The following is a 20,960-nucleotide window of genomic DNA, read 5'->3' on the forward strand; positions in this document are numbered from 1 at the left end:
ATTAAAATGGCCAATGGGTAATGGTCATGGCGTTTGGGAAAGTGTTCTTCCAAGTTGTCCTTTTTACCAGCACCGCCCCACGAAACTCCATGACCTTTCCAATTCAACACTGATATGATTTGCCCTGCTGCCTTGCCTAGCTGTGAATTCATTCCCAAAAAGAAGAAAGTGAATTCCGACACAACTTCTTTCTTCGTGCTTTTTTTAGAAACTTAATTCTTCTTGCACACGATTTTGGTTCTTCAGAAAACATTGATCCCCATCTTTCCGATCGTTTCCCAACTTCATTTTTCACTAAAAGTGAATCCCGACACAGGGATCTAAATACTATCTTTCACTTTATAGGCACTAATCCTTTGATCATCGTGTTTTTGTTGTTGTTGCTCTACTGATTGATCTATTATTACCAATCTTGTTCATGAGCAGATCATATAAAGTTGAAATGGGGGCTGAATTGTTCAAAAAGTATGCTAGCAGTTCAATGAAAATTTTCTACAGATCACTTCTTAGGCATCCGTTTCTTGTGGGTATGGTTTTTATTTTGATTTGGATGCACCGGTTGTTTCCTTTATTCTTTTCGTTTCTATTATCTTCTTCTCCTGTTATTGTCTCTACCGCTGTTCTGCTTGGAACTCTGTTAAGTTTTGGTCAGCCGAATATACCAGAAATCGAAAAGGAACCCAAATCTGGACAATATGAGATTCAGAAATTGGAAAGTAAGGTTATGAGTCAAACTGAAACTGTCGAGAGAGATGGAAACTTTGCTTCAGAGGAAACTAACATCAGTAGAATTGAAGTCGGAGAGAAGTCATTTGAGGTGTTTAATTCAGTTAACGATGATAATTCTTGTGTAGAAGTGAACAAACCTCTTTATTTGGTTGATGATGGTGAGTTTGTGACCGAGGAACAATTTGAGGAAGAACATTTAGTAGACGAAGCAAAGAATGAAATAGATGAAGTGAAGGTTGTTTTGGGAAGTCATTATTCTCCACTTAAGCAGTCAGAGGATGAACATATCGTCTTGGAAAGTGATGATAAATTATGGGAGGGTTCTGCTGATCCGTTGAATTCTGATCCTGCTTTGCTGTGGAAGCGTGTAGAAGGAGACGGCTATGATGAAGATGAAGACGAAGATGATGATGATGATGATGATGATGATGATGATGGTGAATCAGACTCGGGATCTGATCTTGCAGAGAGCTCATCACCAGATGCGTCAATGGCTGATATCATTCCAATGCTTGATGAGCTTCATCCACTTCTTTCTGAAGAACAAGAAATCCGTCAAGAGCATAATGATGATGAAGATGGAATTATAGACCATGAAGATTCAGAACATTCCCTTGAATCGAGTGAAAGTAGCAGCGAGTCTAATGATGAAGATGGTGATGAAAACCATAAAGACGAACAAGTTGGACAAGAAGAAGAAGATGAAGAAGAAGATAAAGAATCTAAACACACTGACAAAGAAGATGAGCCCAGATCCGCGATTACATGGACGGAAGATGACCAAAAGAATCTCATGAATCTTGGAACATCAGAAATGGAAAGAAACCGGCGTTTGGAGAATCTCATTGCCAGAAGAAGGGCACGAAAAACCATGAGAATGCAAGCTGAAAAGAATTTGATAGATTTAGAAAGTGCTGATCTTCCATGGAGCATTCCTCCAATTTCAACTACAAGAAGCAATCCTTTTGATTACGATTCCCAAGATAACATTCCAGGGTCTGCACCTTCTGTTTTGTTGAAAAGAAGGAATCCATTTGATCTTCCATATGATCCGAATGAAGAGAAACCTGATCTTGTGGGAGACACTTTCCAGCAAGAATTTTCAGGTTTTCAACCAAAGGAGCCGTTTTTTCGCAGGCATGAAAGCTTCAATGTGGGTCCCTCAAATTTTGGGGCTTTGAGAAGTGAAAGGCAGGAAACTAAGCTAAGACCTTACTTTGTACCTGAGCGTACTTTTCAGAGACAATTCAGTGGGATTAGTGACTCTAAGGTCAGCTCTGTACCTGATACTGAATCTGTATCTTCAGCTGATGATCTTGAAAACAAGGATCATGAAGATGAACAGTCTCTAGAACAAGAACTGGTTTCTGAAAAAGATCAAGAACATGAACATCCAGAGTTGATTTCTGAAAGCCATGAAAGACCTTACTTTGTACCTGAACATGTTGCTTCATTAGCCTATGAAAGACAATTAAGTGGAGTTAGTGACTCCAAGTTGAGCTCTATACCTGATACAGAATCGGTATCTTCAGCTAGTGATCTTGAAAATAAGGATCATATAGAAGATGACCACCATTCTCTAGAACCCGAACTGGTTTCTGAAAAAGATCAAGAACATGAACATGAAGAGTTGATTTCTGAAAGCCATGAAAGACCTTACTTTGTACCTGAACATGTTGATTCGGTGGCTTTTGAAAGACATTCAAGTGAAGTTGGTGACTCCAAGTTGAGCTCTACATCTGATACAGAATCTGTTTCTTCAGCTGATGATCTTGAAAATAAGGACCATATTGACCTTTCTCAAGAACCAGAACTTATTTCTTTTGAAGATGATATCGATGGCAATGTGGAATCTGTTCAAGTGAGGGAAGGAGATGAAAGACTTCATGAGGATGAAATACGTGTTGGGAATGTGACGAATCAACAAGAAGTAGTGAATGTGGTCTCTTCTATGGAGATTATGGCAGAAGCAGTTCATAGCAGGGCATCAAGTCTGTCATCATCTGATGAAGTAAGTGAACAGGTATATAATGAGAAAGACGGCGATGAGGTGGCAACATCAGTTTCAGAAACAAGTTCTTATTTTGAAGAACATGACAGCTTAATAGAAAGGTCTGAGATTGATGTCACAAGTTTATCAGTGGAAGAGAGTCACCCAAAAGAACCTGTATATGATACAAGTCCTCGATCTGTTACTAGGAATCTCTCATCTTCCTCAATTTCTAATGATCTGCAAGCAATTTCTGAAAGACATGGTTCTTTTTCTGGTCAAGATTCTCAAGAAACTGCTCCAAAAACTGAGACGGATTGCCATGGTAATGATGTAGAGTTGATAGATTCATCAGGAGCAGATGAAGTTGGATCAAGGAGCATAACAAATGTAAGGGAATTCAATATCCAAACACATGGTATGTTATGATTTTATCAGAATACTGATGATGTTAATACTTTGACTGTTCAGCGTGATCTTAATGACTTGGAGCCCTCTGTGGTGGATGATCATTTGCATAAAGATGAAAGCTTTCAGCACACAGATGATCAACATCAATCATTGAGTTCTGCAGATGTTCGATTGGACATGGATGCATCTCATCAGCCAGAACAGGTGGAAGTTTCCTCATCAAATTCTAATGGAAGATCCCATGAAAACACTCAACAGGAAGAAGTTATATCTCAACCAGAGGAGAAGGATCCTGAAGAACTGCAGGTAACAATATATAAATATGTCCTTTTTGGTCCTTTTTTTTTTTTAAATCTATTAGTTTATCACTTTATTGAAATACAGAAATTATCAAAATTTACCAAACACTCAAACAACTGATTATCTAATTGTTATAATCTTGAATAATAGAAGCACGATTAATATCCGTTTGGTGGTGCTATCATAGAAGTTGTTATTTAATAGCTTACAAGTTCTGTTTCTAGACAAAGTTCTAATAGAAAACAGTAATCCAGGAATATCAATATAGTAACAATGTAACATGGGTAGAAAAATTCAACTTCAACTCCCCTGATCTTTCTAAGTGACAGGTTCAAGAACTTAAACAAGGTGAAGTCAATGGTGAAACATATGAAAGCCCTAACCCTACCCATCACCAATTTGTATCTGAAGAAGAAGAAGCTACATCACAGCCACAGGAAGAGTTCCCCTTGTTAGACACATCTGCAAACGAGCAATCAGAAGACAATCCTGAATTAGTGCAGGTAAGATTTTGATACTCCAAATTTATTGAATAACATTTTCAGTTTGTTCTTTTTTTTTTCAACCGATACATGCATCATGATATCTTTTGTCATTGGATGAATATGAGACTGACAATCATAAGAATAACTTTCATTCCAGGTGCACATCACTAGCAACAACTTGGATAATTTGCAGATCGAAGAACCACAGATTGACATTTCACGAAGCTTTGATTCTGTATTGAATGCTAAATTTGATGTGGTTGAAACTGAAGAACCAGGAAACCGAGTGGGTCCTAGTATTGAATGTAATGATGTGCCTGATAACATTGAGGATGTAGATGAGATTCATGGGATTGATGAAAATTTTCTTGTGGAACTGGATGCTGTAGGCGATTTCAGTGTCAATGATTTGGTATCAACTTCAAATGAGATGGAACAGGATCCACATGCCTATGATCATGTTCTTGAGACTAAGCTTTCTGCAGATGAAGATTCTTATTCCAAGGATCTAGGATCGGTTTTGAATGTGAGGGAACAGCTCCCACATGCTTTGGATCATGATCTTGAAACTAAACATTCTGGAGATGAAAATTCTTATCCCAAGGATCTAAAATCAACTTTGAATGAGATGAAAGAGGACTCACATGATCTTGAGACCAAGTGTTCTGCAGATGAAGATTCTTATTCCAAGGATTTAGGATTGGAACAGAACCCACATTCCTTGGAACGTGATCTTGAAACTAAACATTCTGAAGATTTAGGAGCAACTTTGAATGAGATGAAACAGGACCCACATGATCTTGAAACCAAGCTTTCTGGAGATGAAGTGTTGGGATCCACTTTAAAGGAGATGAAACAGGACCCAGATGCCTCTGAGCATGATATTGAAACCAAACATTCTGGAGATGAGGATTCTTACTCCAAGGATCTGGGATTAAATTTGGATGATGAGATGAAACAGGGCCCACATGATCCTGAAACCAAGCTTTCTGAAGATGAAGAATCTTACTCAGAGGCTATAGGATCAACTTTGAATGAGATGAGAGTACAGGACCCAGAGGCCTCGGGGCATGCTCTTGAAACTTTCTATTCTGTAGATGAATACGCTTTCACCAAGTTTGTAGAATCTGCTTTGAATGAGATGAAACAGGAACCACAGGCCTTGGAACATGTTCTTGAAACTAACCCTTCTGCTGATGAAGATCTTTACCCCATTAATCTTTCCAAGACAAAACTTAAGATGGATGAAGAACAAGTAATGGAGTCCCAGAATGAGAAGGAAAGTAACAACATCGAGGTTGCAGTTGCCTCTGAAGGTGAAGCATTCAAGACAAAGTTGACCAACAACAATACCAATGAATTAGTGGTGGCATTGCCCCAAGAAATCGAGTCTAATTCTACTAGTGCCTCAATGGTTAACCATGGAACAGAGAATGCATCAAGCACAAGTAATACGGATAAAGAATGACAAGGAAAGAAGCAGCTCATATATAATATGGTTTGGGGTTTTGATTGGAGATGATGTACTAAGCTACTCTATATTAGTTTCAGTTTTGCTCATTGAGGCTTTCTGCAGTTGGGTTTTGAAATTATGGATTTTTTGGTGGAAAATTTTTGTGTTCTTTTGAGTGTTTTTGGTCTGATGTATTCATTTTTGGTTGAATGTAAAGTTTGCTTGATTAAGGTTAGGGGTGGTTCTGGGGGTCTATGGACCATTGGTGTGTATGTGTTGTATTGCGAGTGTAAAGTTATGTAGTTGAAAGATTTATATACCGTGGCTTGTGTTTTCTCCTTTTTTTTTTTTTTTTTGTCATCTTGCATGAATGAGGTAATGTCATGGAATGAAGACGAGTTATTACCAATTTACTCTTTCGGTCCCTAAAGTTTTAAAAATGACGCCATGACAATTAAACAGTGAATTTCAAACTATCTAGATCAGCAATTGTTTGTTTTGCCAGTTGCATAGCATACATGACATATATGTGTCATCCTATGTGTGGCAATGTCATGTGGAGTTGGGAGTGTCTGAAAACCCTTTTAGCACTCTTTTAAAGAACGTCAAAAGATACCACAAGAGTGGAGGGGTTTAATACTATGATTCTTTATAAGAATAAATGTAATGCCCAAAGTTGGTGCAACTACTGAGGCCTAAAGTTTTTTTAGCCATGCGATGAAACCATGGGAGATTTATGCAAGGGTGTTTGTATCTTATGTGGATGAATCAATTTCAAACACATCAACATTCATCTAATGGTTGACACATGAAAGCATGAACAAAAAAAATATATTCAATTTTGCCACATAGTATATGCCATGTTACCCATGTATGTTGGCAATCAGCAAAACAGGCAATTCGGTATAGATGGTCTTATAAAACCAGGATATGTTGCTTAGTGGCAATAGCAACAATCTTTAAACTCTAGTGACCTAAAAAGCAAATTAGTAATAAATTGGTTGTCATTCCATGACATAAGTCATAAACCCTACACTACAGTATAGCAGTAATAGACAAGAAGTCAAAAATTAAGGAACATGGAACCAAAAATATGTCAAAAGTATAACAGAAAAGCATTATAATGACAGTTGTTTGCAAAAAGACCGATTTCAATCCCTAACTACAGGAGGCAAAGGCACGACACACCCCTCCTGCAAAGTAAAAATAATGGGTTCAGGTTCACTAACTGAATTTATATAATAACTCTCTCTTATCATTCATTCTTCCTGAGCTGCAGATGATTCTGATTGGACTTCTTCTTCTTCTTCTGGAGCTTGACCCTCCGGTTCTGATGGGCCCACTGATTCAGTGTTTCCAGGTCCTGGCCCAGCAGAAACTTTCACCATTGATGGACGCAAAAGCCTCTCACCAATTCTGAACCCTTTGCGAAATTCTTGAATTACCACACCTTCTTCATATTCGGTTGACTCCTCACGCATAATTGCTTCATGCAGCTTTTACCATCAAAAAGACAAATGTCAAAAACACTAATCTACAACCATTACAATTTCTCAACATATAGATAAAGAGGAACTATTTCCATTAATGAAAGAAATTTTAAATTATGTCACAAGGTATTTAGGTTTTCAATAACCCTCACAATGTCAAACCGATGAGTGTGACATGCCAAAATGAATGAAAGAAAATAATCAGATCAACAACAGACTTGAAGTGGCACACCAACCACACAGGAGCCCACTTTTGAGTTTTGACCTTTGAGTGAGTTAGCTCGAATCAATCAAGACTTGGTTTGAGCTAAAAACATGTATTTTTAGGTCTTGATAAAACCTGAATAAAGTTTTTCCATCCTTTGAAAAAGATCATCAAGTACTCGACTGAATTTCGAGCCAACTCTGGCTCTGGGATTTGCCTGCAGCCAATGATCAAGTAGGCTTAATCATTTTCTTCACTTTATTTTTAGCATCATATTTTATCTTATCCAGACAACAACACTTAATGTGAAAAAGAAAGAAAAAGAGGAATTACCAATGGATCAAATGGTTGTCCGGTTGTTTCCACAGAAACAACACCAAGAGAGCCTAAAATCTCCACAAATTGCTTGTATATACTCTGGTAGCTGTTATTAATTTTCTCCTCTTTTTCACCCTCCACTTTTATTTGTGCTTTAGCTCTTTCAAAGTTGTCCAGAACAGCCAAAAGACTCTCAACAACTTCACCTTGAGCATTTGCTACCAATGTGACACGTTCCCTTTCTGTCCTTTTCCTGAAATTGTCAAAATCTGCACTTATCCTAAGAACTCGATCTTTTGCAGTTGAAAGCTCATCCGATAGTGTTGCCACTTGTCTTTCTAAAACCAACTTTTCATCTTCAATTGACTTCAAATGACTTTCAATTTCAGCTATTTTTGACTCGTTATTATCTGCCAATGCCTCTTTGTATGACTGTAGTGATGCTAAAATGGATGCAGGCGATTCTTCCACTTCACTACCATCACTCTCGCTTGAGTCAACCTCTACAGTAGCGTCTTCTGTATCCTCCGGCTATGAATACATTGGTCAGCATGACACGATGTTCAATAAGTGAAGAAAAAACTAAACTTGATAAAGGAAATTACAGATGATTGATTAAAACATAATATTAGCATTACACTGTTTGTGCAAATATTGAATCTGAGAAATTCCAAAACCGTAAGTGACTTAATTTCTTCTACATATACTAGGTTAAGTTTTGGAAATCAAAATTGGGTTTTAAAATCTGGAAAACATAAGTCACAATCAAAAGTGAAGTACTTTTGAGATTACGTGCGCCAACATCGGATGTCAATTCGAATCACTAGCCTAAAACAAATTAACAGTACCTGGGATTGAAATTCTTCGGTGGCGACGCCCTTTTCATCTTCAGTCACAAGGGTTTCGTCGTGTGAAGAAGCGGAGCAGAAGAAGAAGCCAACTGGGAGACGAGATAACTTATAAGAGGGAGAGATTGAGGAGTTGGAGGACATAAGGGGAAGTTGTGTTGGCCATGACTGTCTGCTGCGTTGAAAAGATGCAGAAGAGAACTTGGAGTAGCTGGTAAAGCGATTTGGTGTTAGGGGCAGATGGAGGGTGGGTGTTCTCTGGAAGGTGGTGGTTGTGGTAGCGGCAGCGGCCATTAGAATGTAAAGGGAAGGGAAGGGAAGACGATGGTGGAGTTATGGATAGGGGGATTGGTAATGCTTTCTTTGAGTCGCGCCCAAAAAAATATTTATAAATGGCCCTTATATCGTCTTAATTGTATTTTAGTGCACATAATTTCTCAAAAAAATTTATGAATTTATTTTAATTTTTGATTCATAATGCTACCACACAAATAACTAACAAAAATATCCGTGGATTGGGATTTATCCTTTTTATTTTGGTTTTTCGGGATTTTCTTCATCTTGTTTGGTGGCAATGGTGATTTTGACAATGGATGATTGTTAAACGTCTGTTTAGTGGCTTAGATATGAAAGAAGTAAGGATAAAGCTGTGATTACACAATGAAGGAAGGATATATGAAGAAAAACTTAATAGTGACATTGTGATTACAAAGATTCACACTTGTCTTCTTAACAATATACATAGTACATACAAGGAATAGTGTTGGTGTCCTGAATCCATCAAATCACCCACGATAGATAGATAGATAGATACACTATTCAAACAAAACTACTATTAAACTAAGAAACAACACTAGTACCAAACAAACACAAGAAGCCATATATCAATCAAAACCATGTCTCCTAACAAGTAACAAAAAGTAAAAAAGTAAAAAAGTAAAAACTGAAATGGCTCTCTCTCTCTCTCTACATGATATCTCCTTATCACCAAGAAAGAAATGTTGCTAGAAAGGAGCGGAGCTTGTTCTTCGCAGCTGGTACTTTGGTTCTGGTGGTGGTGCGCTTGGTATAACATTCCCCGCCTCCTGCAAATACAAACCACATCACGTCATATTAATCACCAAAATAAATTCATAATCTTATTAAATCGTCTAATAATCAATCCAGGCTAACTAGTCTCTAGGTGCAATGAATATGATACATGTTTTGCTCTTGGATCAGCTCAAAACAAGAATTGAACGCACAAAGGGATTTCCCAAAACTACTCAAGCTCAAGCTCAACATAGAGACTATTCTTTTGATAAACTTGTTGCATATTTTTAAGGAAAATGAAAATCTAACAAAAACAAAGACTTTGGAAAACAAGCATACCTTCTGTCTCTTAAGTCTTTCGTTTTCCTCTTCCAAACGTGAAATCTTGTTCTCCAGTTCATGGGTGTAAGCCTGTTCAACAACCATAAACAAATCTCTTACACCTTCTTTACAACTTGGAAAGAAATTAAAGGAAAAAAAAAGGTAGCTACCTGCTTTCTTGCTCGTGAGCGTGCAGCAGATTCTCTATTTTTGATCATTCTCTTTTGCCTCCGTTCAACAGTCTTCTCCATGACATCTCCAGAAGCAACTCTTTTCCTTCCAGGAGTCTGTGTATCCGATAAATTATGCATCAAATGTGAAGGAGAAATAGCCATTTGTGTCTCAGGATACCCCATTTCCATCATTGGCAAAGATTGTTGAACAGGATGATGACCTGTCATATACACATGTTGTGGAATTGGTGCAACCTGATACTGCTGCATCCATTGTGCTTGTTGATGTCCATGTCCCACATTTGAATCAACTCCTCCTATAACAGAACCACCACCACCTGTATTTTTCTTTCCAGGAGAAGATCCTGCAACAATCCCTGCTTTCACCAAAAAGTCCTCCAATGTCATCTCACCTAGTGTCGGTCGTCTCTCTCGACTACCCTTCTTATCAGCATTATTGTTATTACTTTTACTCTTATGACCTTGTTGGATATCTTGCCATACTTCATCCACAGTTCTCATTCTTTGATCATGAGAAAGAGTAAGGCTTGACTGGCGAGCTAGAGATGAAGGTTGACCTTGACCATGGTGGGTGTGGGTGTGGGTGTAATCCGCCTGCCCACCTGTCAACGTCATCATACCTTGATTTGCTTCAGCAGTCCAAACACTTTTAAGAAGCTCGTCAAGATTCATACTACTTAAGGGTTTTCCAAGATCTCCTAATTGCTGTTGAACCTCATCTAAAGTTAGGTTATACAATGAACCTTGTCTTGCCAATCCATCTGGTTTTGGTAGTTGGGGCTCGCCACCACGCCCGTTTGATCCCATTTTCTCAGTCTACACTCCGGATGTACCCTCTATTTTACTAAACAATCGATCAAAAGTGATAAACCAAAATTAAGATGAAAACCCCTTCGTTACAATCGATGAAACAAGTGCGGATTGATAATAGCACAGTTCAATTCAAAGGGGACGCAAAGGGTGTTCTAATTACAGTCCCTGGATTCCGACCCCAACCCTCCTAAAGAAATGCAAATCGGGCATAATCATCACAAACAAAGTGTTGCAGGAGATGCAAATGAACAACAACTCACCGAAGAGGAAAAACCCTGACCATCGAAGAGCAGATTTAGTTTCTTCTTCCATGCAGCATCAGCGACAACAAATCTTCAAGAACGTTCTTCGTATCAAAAGAAACCATTTTGTTCAGCAAATCAGAAAATCTAGAACACGAAGTATGGATTTATAAATTGGGTTAATCCAACATAAACGAAACATATGACCACATTCTAGATTCTCGTACTGGTAGAAGAATGGGTGAATATAATATTATTATAGTTGTAATCTATTTTCTCACTTACCCCACCACCACAATTGGGGAGAGAAAATTTTGATGCCAGGTTGATAGAAATTCCAAGTATATATCTGCTGACTATGAAAATATTTATTTAATAAAACGTCGGAAAAAAACAGAAATTGCACGCCCAAAGATCTGATCTTGAATCTTCAAAACGAAAAACGAAAAACTGCCCCCTTCTTCTTTCACTTTTCCTATTTTCGATCTTTTGCCCTTCTTTTTCACGAGTCAAGAGGGGTTTGGTTGGATATGTATGCAGATAATGTAATCAAGCCAAATAAACTTATGAATGTCAATTTCATTATAATCTCATTTCAGATTTTTACCGTTTCTTACTTTTCTAACTTAATAACAATATGGTTGTAAATAATTTTTTACAGTTTTATAATAGAGTAAATAACATGAATAATAACTGTGGTTTGGCGGTAATATGGTAGTTTGGTCTTTTTTTTTTTTAATTTCAAAAGACGGTCGGTCTCCTGAATCATTTTAAAATTATATTTTTTCATAATTATTTCAGAATTGATTCAAACATATTTTGAGTCTCAATGTTAAGAAACAAAGACTCCTGAAAGTCACAAATGTAATAAAGATTTCAAAAAACACACCATTTTATTAAAATCATTAATAACATTATCAAAAAACATAAATATACAAACAACTAATTTAAAGAAAAAAATATCTTTTTTGCCTTTCTAAATGCAAAATTATCGATAACACTATTAAGATCAATTCTATATATCATATCTTCGTTTTTATATAATGATGTAAAACCAATCAACATTTCTTATGATATTATGATAAAACAAACTGCCAAAACCACCTTGATGTGATTTCATGATCGGGAATTGGCGTGGGGTGGTTTTTAACGCAAAAGAGTTATCGGGTTTGCGATTTCTAAAGTTTAGAGGGGTATTTTGTTTGGGGTCCATGGTTTTTTGGTTATGAAATGTTGTGTGTTTTTGTGTATAGATAAAGAAAAGAATTATGTAAAAAATATGAGTGTATAGTGTGGTTTTTATAGGTAAAAGTTGTTAAAATTTATGTTTAATTTTATTATTTATTTATTTTTGGAAAAGTTAACAGTTCAACGGTTATATATTCGGTCAAACAAAGAAACGATTTTGTTGAGCATGCACCGTCGTTCCCCCACCATAAACCAAAACGAAAACGGCCAACCACAAACAAATGTGCACGACCGTTGTTCGTGGCCAGCTGGACCACGAGCATGCTCGCGCTAGGCATATCGAAAGGTCTTACAATTATTCATTTTTCAGGCAAAATGTAGATGCATAATCATTAGTATATTCTCATAACTATGTTATAAACTTTTAGTGTTTAGCAAGTTCTTCTCTAACCGTAAATTATACAAACGTTTGTCTTTTATAGGAAAGAGGTGGTTAGCATATTATGACATATATAACAATGGTGATGTTTAAAAGTTTATGTATTTCATGTAATTATTTTTCCCTTTTCTAATTTCATTATTTTAAATAACGCATTGATTTGTAATGAAATTATGATCATCAAAACGATAATTTACTATTTGCTTATACAATTACTAAAAATGTATTAAAATGTATGACATGTAAATTTAACCTCCTTTGATTTATACAAGAATTCTAATATTTTTTATTTTATATTGGAAATATGATAAAATCAATAACTAGAATAAAAAAATAAAAAAAATAAAATAGAGGATTATAAATTTACTTTTTGGAAAATTAATAAGAGATGGAAGCCCCTAATTGTCTAAAAAAACTACTCATTGTGGCTGCTTCGCATAAAACGACACATTTTTATTTTTAACCAAAAACAATAATTTACTTTCATTTTAATCAAATACATCAACATGCATATATTTTGAAACCAAACTGCATTAACCTAAAACAACGATGCGTTTATGTTTTTGATCAAATATATCACCGAGATGAAACAAACCAACCACTTGTGTATGTAGCTCATAAACTATTCACCGTTCACTAGAAAGGAAACAATTCACAAAATCAAACTATATGCGACCCTCAAAATAGAACGTTCAGAGACTATTCGCCGTCGCCGCTTTGCACGGGTAAACGACAAGTTTTTCTAAACATAAATCCAATTCTTATATCTTTCTATATCTATTTATCCCAAAATCACTAGAAAATGTCATCATCTTCGTCTTCTGAAAAATTTCAGTTTAAGATTTGTAGTTTTTTTCCCTAAGTGTTTAGGATTTCTTTAAGTTATGTTATGGTTTTTTAAAGTAAGATAATGTCTTTTTTTTGAAGTAATGATATGTTATATTTTTTTTATTATTGGGAAAATGACACATACGTCCTATGAAGTTTCTAGGGTTTATCCTTTTAGTCCCTAAATTATGTTGATGACTTTATGAGGGAACCAAGTCCTTTTTGTCCGGTCAATTAAGTCCTTTTGGCTAAAGTGAAGGGGTCACCCGGTTACCCCTTTGCCATATTGACATTTATTGACCAATTTCCCTAAATTGACTTTGAATTTTTTCGATTTGTTGACCAAACTTGCCACATCACCAACTGTGCTCAGTTTGAGTTCTTTAATTTGGAGAGTTTTCAAGACTATCACGTCGATGTGAAGATAAACACCACCATATTTGTATAACAAACACAGTCGAAGGAGATTCGAGATGTTTTGCCCTGATGGGCATCACTGGAATGAACATGACCTCAAAATAGCTTTGAAAACCAAGATTTTGCCATGGTGCTCTTGAACAAGTAATCCTATGTCTCTGATGATCAAAAAACCAAAAAGCTAGTGGTTTGATAAGAAACAATGATGTTGGTGCTTCCAACGAGAGGCAATAGTGGCGGTGTGCTATGTCTATGATGAACAGGAAACAGAAGGATGATATATGCACTGTAGGAGTTAACGGTTGAAGGAAATTTCTGGAAATGAGAACTCAATATCGGCTCAAGGAAGCTTCTTTGATGAAGGTACTTTTGACTAGCCCTTACTCCATCAAACCCTATTCATCGCAAAATCAAATCTCAAGGAAGTTAGACCATGCTCACTACAGATAGAAAAAAAACATAGATCAACCTGTTCATCTTTTGTACACATAAAAAAGGAAGAGAAATCGAATCGCCATCACCGTCCCTCACTTCATTAAACATGTTCGTCTATTCATTGCTGTGTTGCCATTTGGTGGACGAATAAATGGAAGAAGGGAAAGTGGACATGGGATTGAGGGAGGCATAGGAGGGAGTACTGGGATTTGAGGGATTAGAGCGATTGGAAGTGTAATTACGGTTGGGATTTGTGGAATCGAAGATTCAACTGGTGCGATTTGGTTGTGGAGGTGAATTTGTGGCATTAAGTTTAGAGTTTTTATTGTGGGTTTTTCTTGTCGTTGATATCCATTTCTTTGTCATGGATGATGTGGCAAGTTTTGTCTATAAACTTGCTAGAACAAGTAAATGGGACCAAAAAATAGGTTGTCCAACAATCATTTCCTTTAGAAAGCCACAAAAATAATTTAGGAACTAAAAAGGTAAACCCTAGAAACTTCATAGGACGTATGTGTCATTTTTCCTTTTCTTTATTAGAAATAATGTTTTCATTTAAATTAAATTCTTAAAGAAAATATGGCACCACTTGTAACGACCCAATTTTCACGTCCAAAAATTTCGTTTTAAAACATTACTTTAGGAGACATTAATAATTAAAACACTGTTTGATCAAACCATGATACAACGTAAACCGTGTCTAAAAGTCAAATCATACAACCAATCAAAATATCAGAGTATAAATCCCAGAGAATCTCGTAAATGCGGAAACCAGAGAGTGTGTGTGTGACATGCTGCTACCGTGTCGGCTCCTTTCCCCTAGCTGAGGAGGTACCTGAAACCAAAACTGAAACTGTAAGCACAAAGCTTAGTGAGTTCCCCCACCGTACCACATACTAAATAATCTCATAACATACATATATCGTCAGGCATATCTGGGTGCCCGACCTACCTCTTAGGCCCTCTCGACCGGACATTGCCTAGCATATCTGGGTGCTGGCCTCCCTTTCGGTCCTTTCGACCGGATACTGCCTAGCATATCTGGGTGCTGGCCTCCCCTTCGGTCCTACCAACCGGATACTGCCTAGCATATCTGGGTGCTGGCCTCCCCTTCAGTCCTACCAATCGGATACTGCCTAGCATATCTGGGTGCTGGCCTCCCCTTCGGTCCTACCGACCGGATACTTCGGGGACTATCTCCCCCTACTGTCACTAGCACATAGCATCATATCATACTAGCACATAACATAACACAGGTAGTGGTAATACCTAGATGAATATCACAGAGACAAACATCTACAAATAACTCCTACTGGTGGGCCGGCATTGTGGTCGTAGACCCACCGCTACTGGAAGGTAACTCACATCGAAGTAGCTGCTGATCTGATCGGGAACTGACTGCCTGCTGCTGCTCCGGAAATCCTCCGGTTGCAGTTCCCACAACATACTTAATCAAACACTGCTCACTAACCTTTGGGTAAAATGACCATTTTACCCCTGACCATGCCCTAAGTCAAAGTCAGAGTCAACTTTCAGTTGACCCGACTCGCCGAGTTGGCTTTCCAACTCGCCGAGTCCCTACCTAAACGACTGCCCTGAATCCCGATCCTACTCGTCGAGTTAGGCGACGACTCGACGAGTTCACCTTCTAAACCAATATTCAAGTCCTTCATCCTACTCGCCGAGTTGTATGAACAACTCGTCGAGTTCATCTTCATCCGACGGACACTTATGCTAAGACTCGCCGAGTTGTATGAACAACTCGCCGAGTCTGTTCTTGATCTAATGAGATTGCCTTGAACTCGCCGAGTCAGGGCATTGACTCGCCGAGTACCTCCATAGATGAGTTCAGCTTCCGACTCACTGAGTCACACCCCGTGACTCACTGTTCACTCGACACTACGAAAAGGGGACAAACTCGGAGACTCGCGAACAGACTCGCCGAGTCATATGAACGACTCGCCGAGTCGTTGCCATGCACCCATTAAATACACAGATTTGCTCGATTCCAGTCCATGCCATTCACAGATCTGGACTTCTAGGACACGAATCACACGTAAAGTTTCCAACTTTACGTGTGGATATTCACCAATATGGATTTTAGGGCTCAAAATGTCTCAAAAGGGTAGATCTAAGGTGAACAAGCACATGGGGCCATAAAGCTAACAGATCTGAGCTCCTGGAGCTCAATCTTGCCTAGATCCAGAGGCCAAACATCTTATTACGACATATAATGCACATACAAGCTTGTGGATTTGTCCAAAAAAGACCTAAATGAAGTACTAAGCAAAGAATCATGGGGAAAACGGGTTATACCTCAAAGGAACTGCTGGAAGAACACAATAATGCCTGGATGGCTTCCTTTCTTCTGGATCTACTTCCTTCCTCCTTCAAAACCTTCAAAAGCACACAACAAAGCTTCAATTCTTCAAAGAACAAGCATAAACGAGGGTTGGGAGCTCTGGGGAGAGAATGGGGGCTGGTCTGGGGCGGATAAGTCACTTAAATAGGGTGCAAACCCCTGAAACTTAAGGTTTCATCCAACAGCTGTGACTCGCCGAGTCCAGGATATGGACTCGCCGAGTCGCCAACTTAAACGTGTGCCGGGTCCCGCATCCACTCGGCGAGTCGGACCTATGACTCGCCGAGTCCAAGGCTAAAAGAAAGGAAATACTCAAATAACATTTACGTACCAGGAACCGGGTGCTACACCACTCCCACATTTTTGTGATAAAAACTGACGTGTCACTTACGTGACAGTGAAAAATTTGGTAAGAGTAACCCTATTTTCTCCGACCTAATTTATAATAGTTAAAACTTAAAAGTCTTTCGTATCTCTTTGTGTTTTCACCAAAAAAAAAAATAATAATGTTTCTAACGTGGAAAAGAATTAAAGCCAAACTATATATCACTTTTAGAGTAAATTACAATTTTGGTCCCTATGGTTTAGATAGATTCGCATTTGTGGTCCAACCTTTGGAAAATGGTTAAGACTTATCCCTGTGGTTTTCCAATGTTGTAGTTTTGGTCCTTGATCCATATAAATAGAATGTATTGCATTTTTTAATTTCTTTTTCTATTTTCTTTTACTCACTTATAAATTTTGATAACATAAAAAATAAAAAATGTCCGCTATACCAAACCACCCACCCCTACCCCCACCCCACCACAACCCATCATGTTCATCTCTCTCATTCACCACCATAAACATCCTCAGAGTTTTATTCATTGCTGCTACTTCATCTCCCAACATCATCAAACAACACTACCACAAGAAAATAAGAACACATCTATTTTAATTCATCTCCTCCACCTCGGCACAAGGAGATTCTATAGTGGTGATCATGGCTGGTGATTTTCTCCAAGAACACAAGAAGACAATGCACACTTGACTTATTTCCAGTAAGTACCTCCCCTCCCATCAACTCCTTTCCATATCTCCTTTTGAAACCACCCATCACCATCCCTTTGCCTTTGATTCATCACCTTCATATTTCATAGATCCTTCGTCTCCCCCTTCAGTGTCTCAACCTCTCTCCCTCCAGGGACATGTGTATATCTTATCTCTATAGTCAATTTCTATTTCTAACCCTAGTAACATACCAATTATGACAAATGGCTCATAGACTCAAAATTGCATTGTCTGAAATTCAAAATTATCATATCCTCGACACTGTATCAATCATCTTCTCCATCGTCGCCATCCTATTCTTCATCGTCGTTTCCCCCATCTTGATGACTCCACTGCTTCCTATAGTAGCAAACCCATCATCTGCTCCACCAACGTCAATCTCAAACATCTACCAACACTATGATTCTATATGGATTAAGAAGAAGAATGAAAAAAGAAATGGGAAGAAAAAATATGGGGTAGAGCGGCACTCTTGAACAGGGTGAAAGAAGACCGAAAAATGAAGAACAATGGGAGAGAGACAGTGAGGTTGGGGTGGAGGGTTAGGGGTGGTAGGCCCAAAATATATTTATATTTTTAAAAAGAAAAAAAGAAAATAGAAAATGAAATTAGAAAGGACAACATAGTCTATTTATATGGACCAAGGACCAAAACTGTAAGATTGGGAAACCACAGGTATGTGCCTTGTCTATTTTCCAAAGGTTGGACCAAAAGTATGAATCTACCTAAACCATAGGGAACAAAACTATAAGTTACTCTAAGTTTTATAATATGGTTTTAGTATGGCCGTATTTTATTTTCTATGGACATGAAGTCTAGTACATTCAAGAAGAGACCGAAAAAAAAAAAAAACAGAATTTTGTAAAAAATTTGACGAAGTTAGTAAAAAAATGGGGAATATGCTTAATTGTAAGTTATATTGTTGTTTCTTAATGTGAATTCTAATTTTCTTATAGATTACTTACTTGTTTTTCTAATTCTTTTTAATTGTTTTTAAAATGAGAATTTTTGAATAACCAAATTTGATATCTTGGATCTGTATTCGAAAATTCAGAGATATCATAAATCTACTATCTTTTTGGATATCCGATTTTAAACACCATAATCTAATATCTACCACAACTTTCCTAGTTTCCGTCTTTTCAATTCTGGTGTTGATCCGTTTTTGATTTTTTCTCTCCATTCTCTATAATTGCTGGAAAATGAAAAAATATGGATATATATATATATATATATATATATATATATATATATATATATAGAGAGAGAGAGAGAGAGAGAGAGAGAAAAAAAAATATGTTCAAATGTTCCTGACAATTATTGTGTGCATGTATGCACCAATGAGAATTTAGGAAATAATTAAATAATTAAATAAATAAATAAGGGTATAATGGTAATCTTAGTAAATTTAATTATGGTAAATGAATAATTCAATTAATATATCATAAAATAAGGGAACAAACACTACAAAACCTGCATCCCTTTATCAATTGTGGACTAAAATATAATCACGTATCCCTTCTCAAAACCCTATTCCTCTCCATTGAAGGTATGAAATTATAGAGATTCGTGGTCGGAGTTTGGCATTTTTGAAACCCAAAATACCCCATATGATGTTTATGTCTTTGATTCGAATGATTTGCTTCAACCTGAAATCAATGTGAGAAGTTTTTCTCCATCCCTCCTTCATTCTCGTTTCTTGTAACACCCATAAAATTTGAGCCAAATTAAAACATTTTAATTCATTCAAAAGTTATTAAGTTATTAAAACTTGTTTTCAAAAGATTTTAAACATCAGAGTATCCCCATAACCAAATCGTAAAAATCATGAAGTATGAGGAGCGGTACGATCACGTCTTCGCCTTGCCATGATCTCCTGAAGTACCTGAAACAATACACTGAACTGTAAGCCCGAAAGCTTAGTGAGTTACCCCCAAAATACCAGCCACACATAAACATACTCATAACATATCACAAATAGAACAACCATGCACATTGGGTCTACTGTATGACTAGTCCACCCGCATCGGGCCTTCAGTCCACCTGGTCCACCCTCCGAGTCTAGCCATGTACATCGAGTCTACAATGTGATTGGTCCGCCTGCACTGAGCCTTCAATCCACCTGGTCCACTCTCTGAGTCTACAGTATGACTGGCCCGCCCACACCAAGCCTTCAGTCGGCTTGGTCCACTCTCCGAGCCTCGACACGTCTAGTCCGCCCTCTTGGGGCCTTCAGCCTATCCGGACCGCTTGTTGGGCCTTCGGGATATCCGGTCTGCCCTGGGTATGTTGGCCTACATCACAAAGTAGGACCCCCCTCAACCCAACCCCCGTCAAACAACCATGTGCACATAAAACAATTAATCACATAAAAAATTCTTAACCAGACAAACAGTCTAACAGATCACATAGCATATCAACATCCTAACCAGGATTCCGACCTAACCGGTCACTAGCATAACATTACCCTATATACCGGGGTACCGACCTTAACCAGCTCACTAACATAACACCATCCTAAATACCAGGATGCAGATCTAGCACAAACAATACCCGTATTTCCATCCGATAAAGGGTCGGCCTTGGTGCCGTAGACCCTATCGATATAGTGAGGATAACTCACCTTGCAACTGTCTAAACGAACCACGAAAACACTGACCCGAAGCACTGCTCCAAACTCCAACACCTGACGCCATCAATGGACCAAGACATAAATACTCAAAATACCATAACACCCTAAAGGTCAAACGGGTCAAAGTCAAAGTCCTGGCCAAAGTCAACCTTCCTGATTGACTTTACTCGCCGAGTCAACCTGTCGACTCACCGAGTTCTCATACTCAGAAAACTCTCATAGCACGACTTAACTCGTCGAGTCGCCCCAGGACTCGTCGAGTCCAACGATCTCTGAGTTCCATCCTGCCCAACTCACTGAGTCACCAACTGACTCACTAATATGAGGCTTTAACCAAAAGAGGTTGGGTTCTGCGACCATACTCGCCGAGTCCAAGGCAATCTTCAACAGACTCGTCGAGTTGTTCTTCCAACTCGCCGAGTCCATGCTCATGATCATACAACTCGTCGAGTACACCAATGTGACTCGCCGAGTCTCTCCAGTTCTCAATCCAATACAGAGGCTTTTCGATCCATGCAGGGGTTCCAATCCATAAATCCACTCTTCTACAGACTAACCCTCGTTTAAAGTGGCAAACTTTACGTGAAACCAAGGAGATATAGGCCCAAAATACACTAGGGATAGGGTTAAGGACTAGGGGGATTCACCAACAACTCTTAGACAGAAGTTTTATGACATTTTGGACCATCACAAGCCTAGATATGAGGTAGCAACCTCATATCTAAGCCTCTAACCCGAAATAGCTCTCAATAATACCAAAAATACCCCAAATCTCAAA

The 20,960-nt window shown here is 38.0% G+C and overlaps 3 protein-coding genes across 4 annotated transcripts; 1 reads left to right on the forward strand and 2 right to left on the reverse strand.

Moving 5' to 3' along the window:
- Positions 1-5,708, forward strand: LOC145065677 (uncharacterized). The gene is made up of 4 exons (XM_079012718.1): positions 1-3,109; positions 3,191-3,436; positions 3,760-3,933; positions 4,073-5,708. Exons 1-4 carry the CDS (start codon positions 419-421, stop codon positions 5,381-5,383), a joined length of 4,422 nt encoding a protein of 1,473 aa, XP_078868844.1. The 5' UTR covers positions 1-418; the 3' UTR covers positions 5,384-5,708.
- A 730-nt stretch (positions 5,709-6,438) lies between these two features.
- On the reverse strand, positions 6,439-8,609 carry EMB1241 (Co-chaperone GrpE family protein). Of its 2 annotated transcripts, XR_013688509.1 has the most exons (4): positions 8,230-8,609; positions 7,397-7,912; positions 7,011-7,280; positions 6,725-6,864 (listed from the first exon to the last, which is right to left on the reverse strand). XR_013688509.1 is itself a non-coding variant. In XM_079012719.1 (3 exons), the coding sequence occupies exons 1-3, from the start codon at positions 8,521-8,523 to the stop codon at positions 6,628-6,630; spliced, it is 1,047 nt and encodes a 348-aa protein (XP_078868845.1). In that variant the 5' UTR covers positions 8,524-8,608; the 3' UTR covers positions 6,439-6,627. The 2 variants fall into 2 exon arrangements, 1 of the variants encoding a protein (XP_078868845.1); XM_079012719.1 differs by lacking the exon at positions 7,011-7,280 and having other exon boundaries at positions 6,439-6,864; positions 8,230-8,608.
- Positions 8,610-8,905: 296 nt separating this feature from the next.
- Positions 8,906-11,355, reverse strand: LOC145068083 (ABSCISIC ACID-INSENSITIVE 5-like protein 2). Its single transcript, XM_079015074.1, has 4 exons — positions 11,117-11,355; positions 9,753-10,978; positions 9,601-9,672; positions 8,906-9,314 (listed from the first exon to the last, which is right to left on the reverse strand). The coding sequence occupies exons 2-4, from the start codon at positions 10,581-10,583 to the stop codon at positions 9,234-9,236; spliced, it is 984 nt and encodes a 327-aa protein (XP_078871200.1). The 5' UTR covers positions 10,584-10,978; positions 11,117-11,355; the 3' UTR covers positions 8,906-9,233.
- Between the last annotated feature and the right edge of the window lie 9,605 nt (positions 11,356-20,960).

The sequence above is a fragment of the Lactuca serriola genome, chromosome 8 (genome assembly GCF_051521515.1).
Source record: "Lactuca serriola cultivar US96UC23 chromosome 8, Lser_US96UC23_V15, whole genome shotgun sequence".
Taxonomy (NCBI): domain Eukaryota; kingdom Viridiplantae; phylum Streptophyta; class Magnoliopsida; order Asterales; family Asteraceae; genus Lactuca; species Lactuca serriola.

Excerpts from the sequence above, each read along its gene's own strand:
- LOC145065677 (XM_079012718.1), top strand. The coding sequence starts at position 419 with ATGAGCAGATCATATAAAGTTGAAATGGGGGCTGAATTGTTCAAAAAG. Across the intron at positions 3,110-3,190 it reads GATCAAGGAGCATAACAAAT|CGTGATCTTAATGACTTGGA; the intron begins GTAAGGGAATTC and ends TTGACTGTTCAG. Across the intron at positions 3,437-3,759 it reads AGGATCCTGAAGAACTGCAG|GTTCAAGAACTTAAACAAGG; the intron begins GTAACAATATAT and ends TCTAAGTGACAG.
- EMB1241 (XM_079012719.1), bottom strand. The coding sequence starts at position 8,523 with ATGGCCGCTGCCGCTACCACAACCACCACCTTCCAGAGAACACCCACC. Across the intron at positions 7,913-8,229 it reads CCGAAGAATTTCAATCCCAG|CCGGAGGATACAGAAGACGC; the intron begins GTACTGTTAATT and ends ATGTATTCATAG. Across the intron at positions 6,865-7,396 it reads GACAACCATTTGATCCATTG|CTGCATGAAGCAATTATGCG; the intron begins GTAATTCCTCTT and ends TGATGGTAAAAG.
- LOC145068083 (XM_079015074.1), bottom strand. The coding sequence starts at position 10,583 with ATGGGATCAAACGGGCGTGGTGGCGAGCCCCAACTACCAAAACCAGAT. Across the intron at positions 9,673-9,752 it reads GCTCACGAGCAAGAAAGCAG|GCTTACACCCATGAACTGGA; the intron begins GTAGCTACCTTT and ends GTTGTTGAACAG. Across the intron at positions 9,315-9,600 it reads AAAGACTTAAGAGACAGAAG|GAGGCGGGGAATGTTATACC; the intron begins GTATGCTTGTTT and ends TTGTATTTGCAG.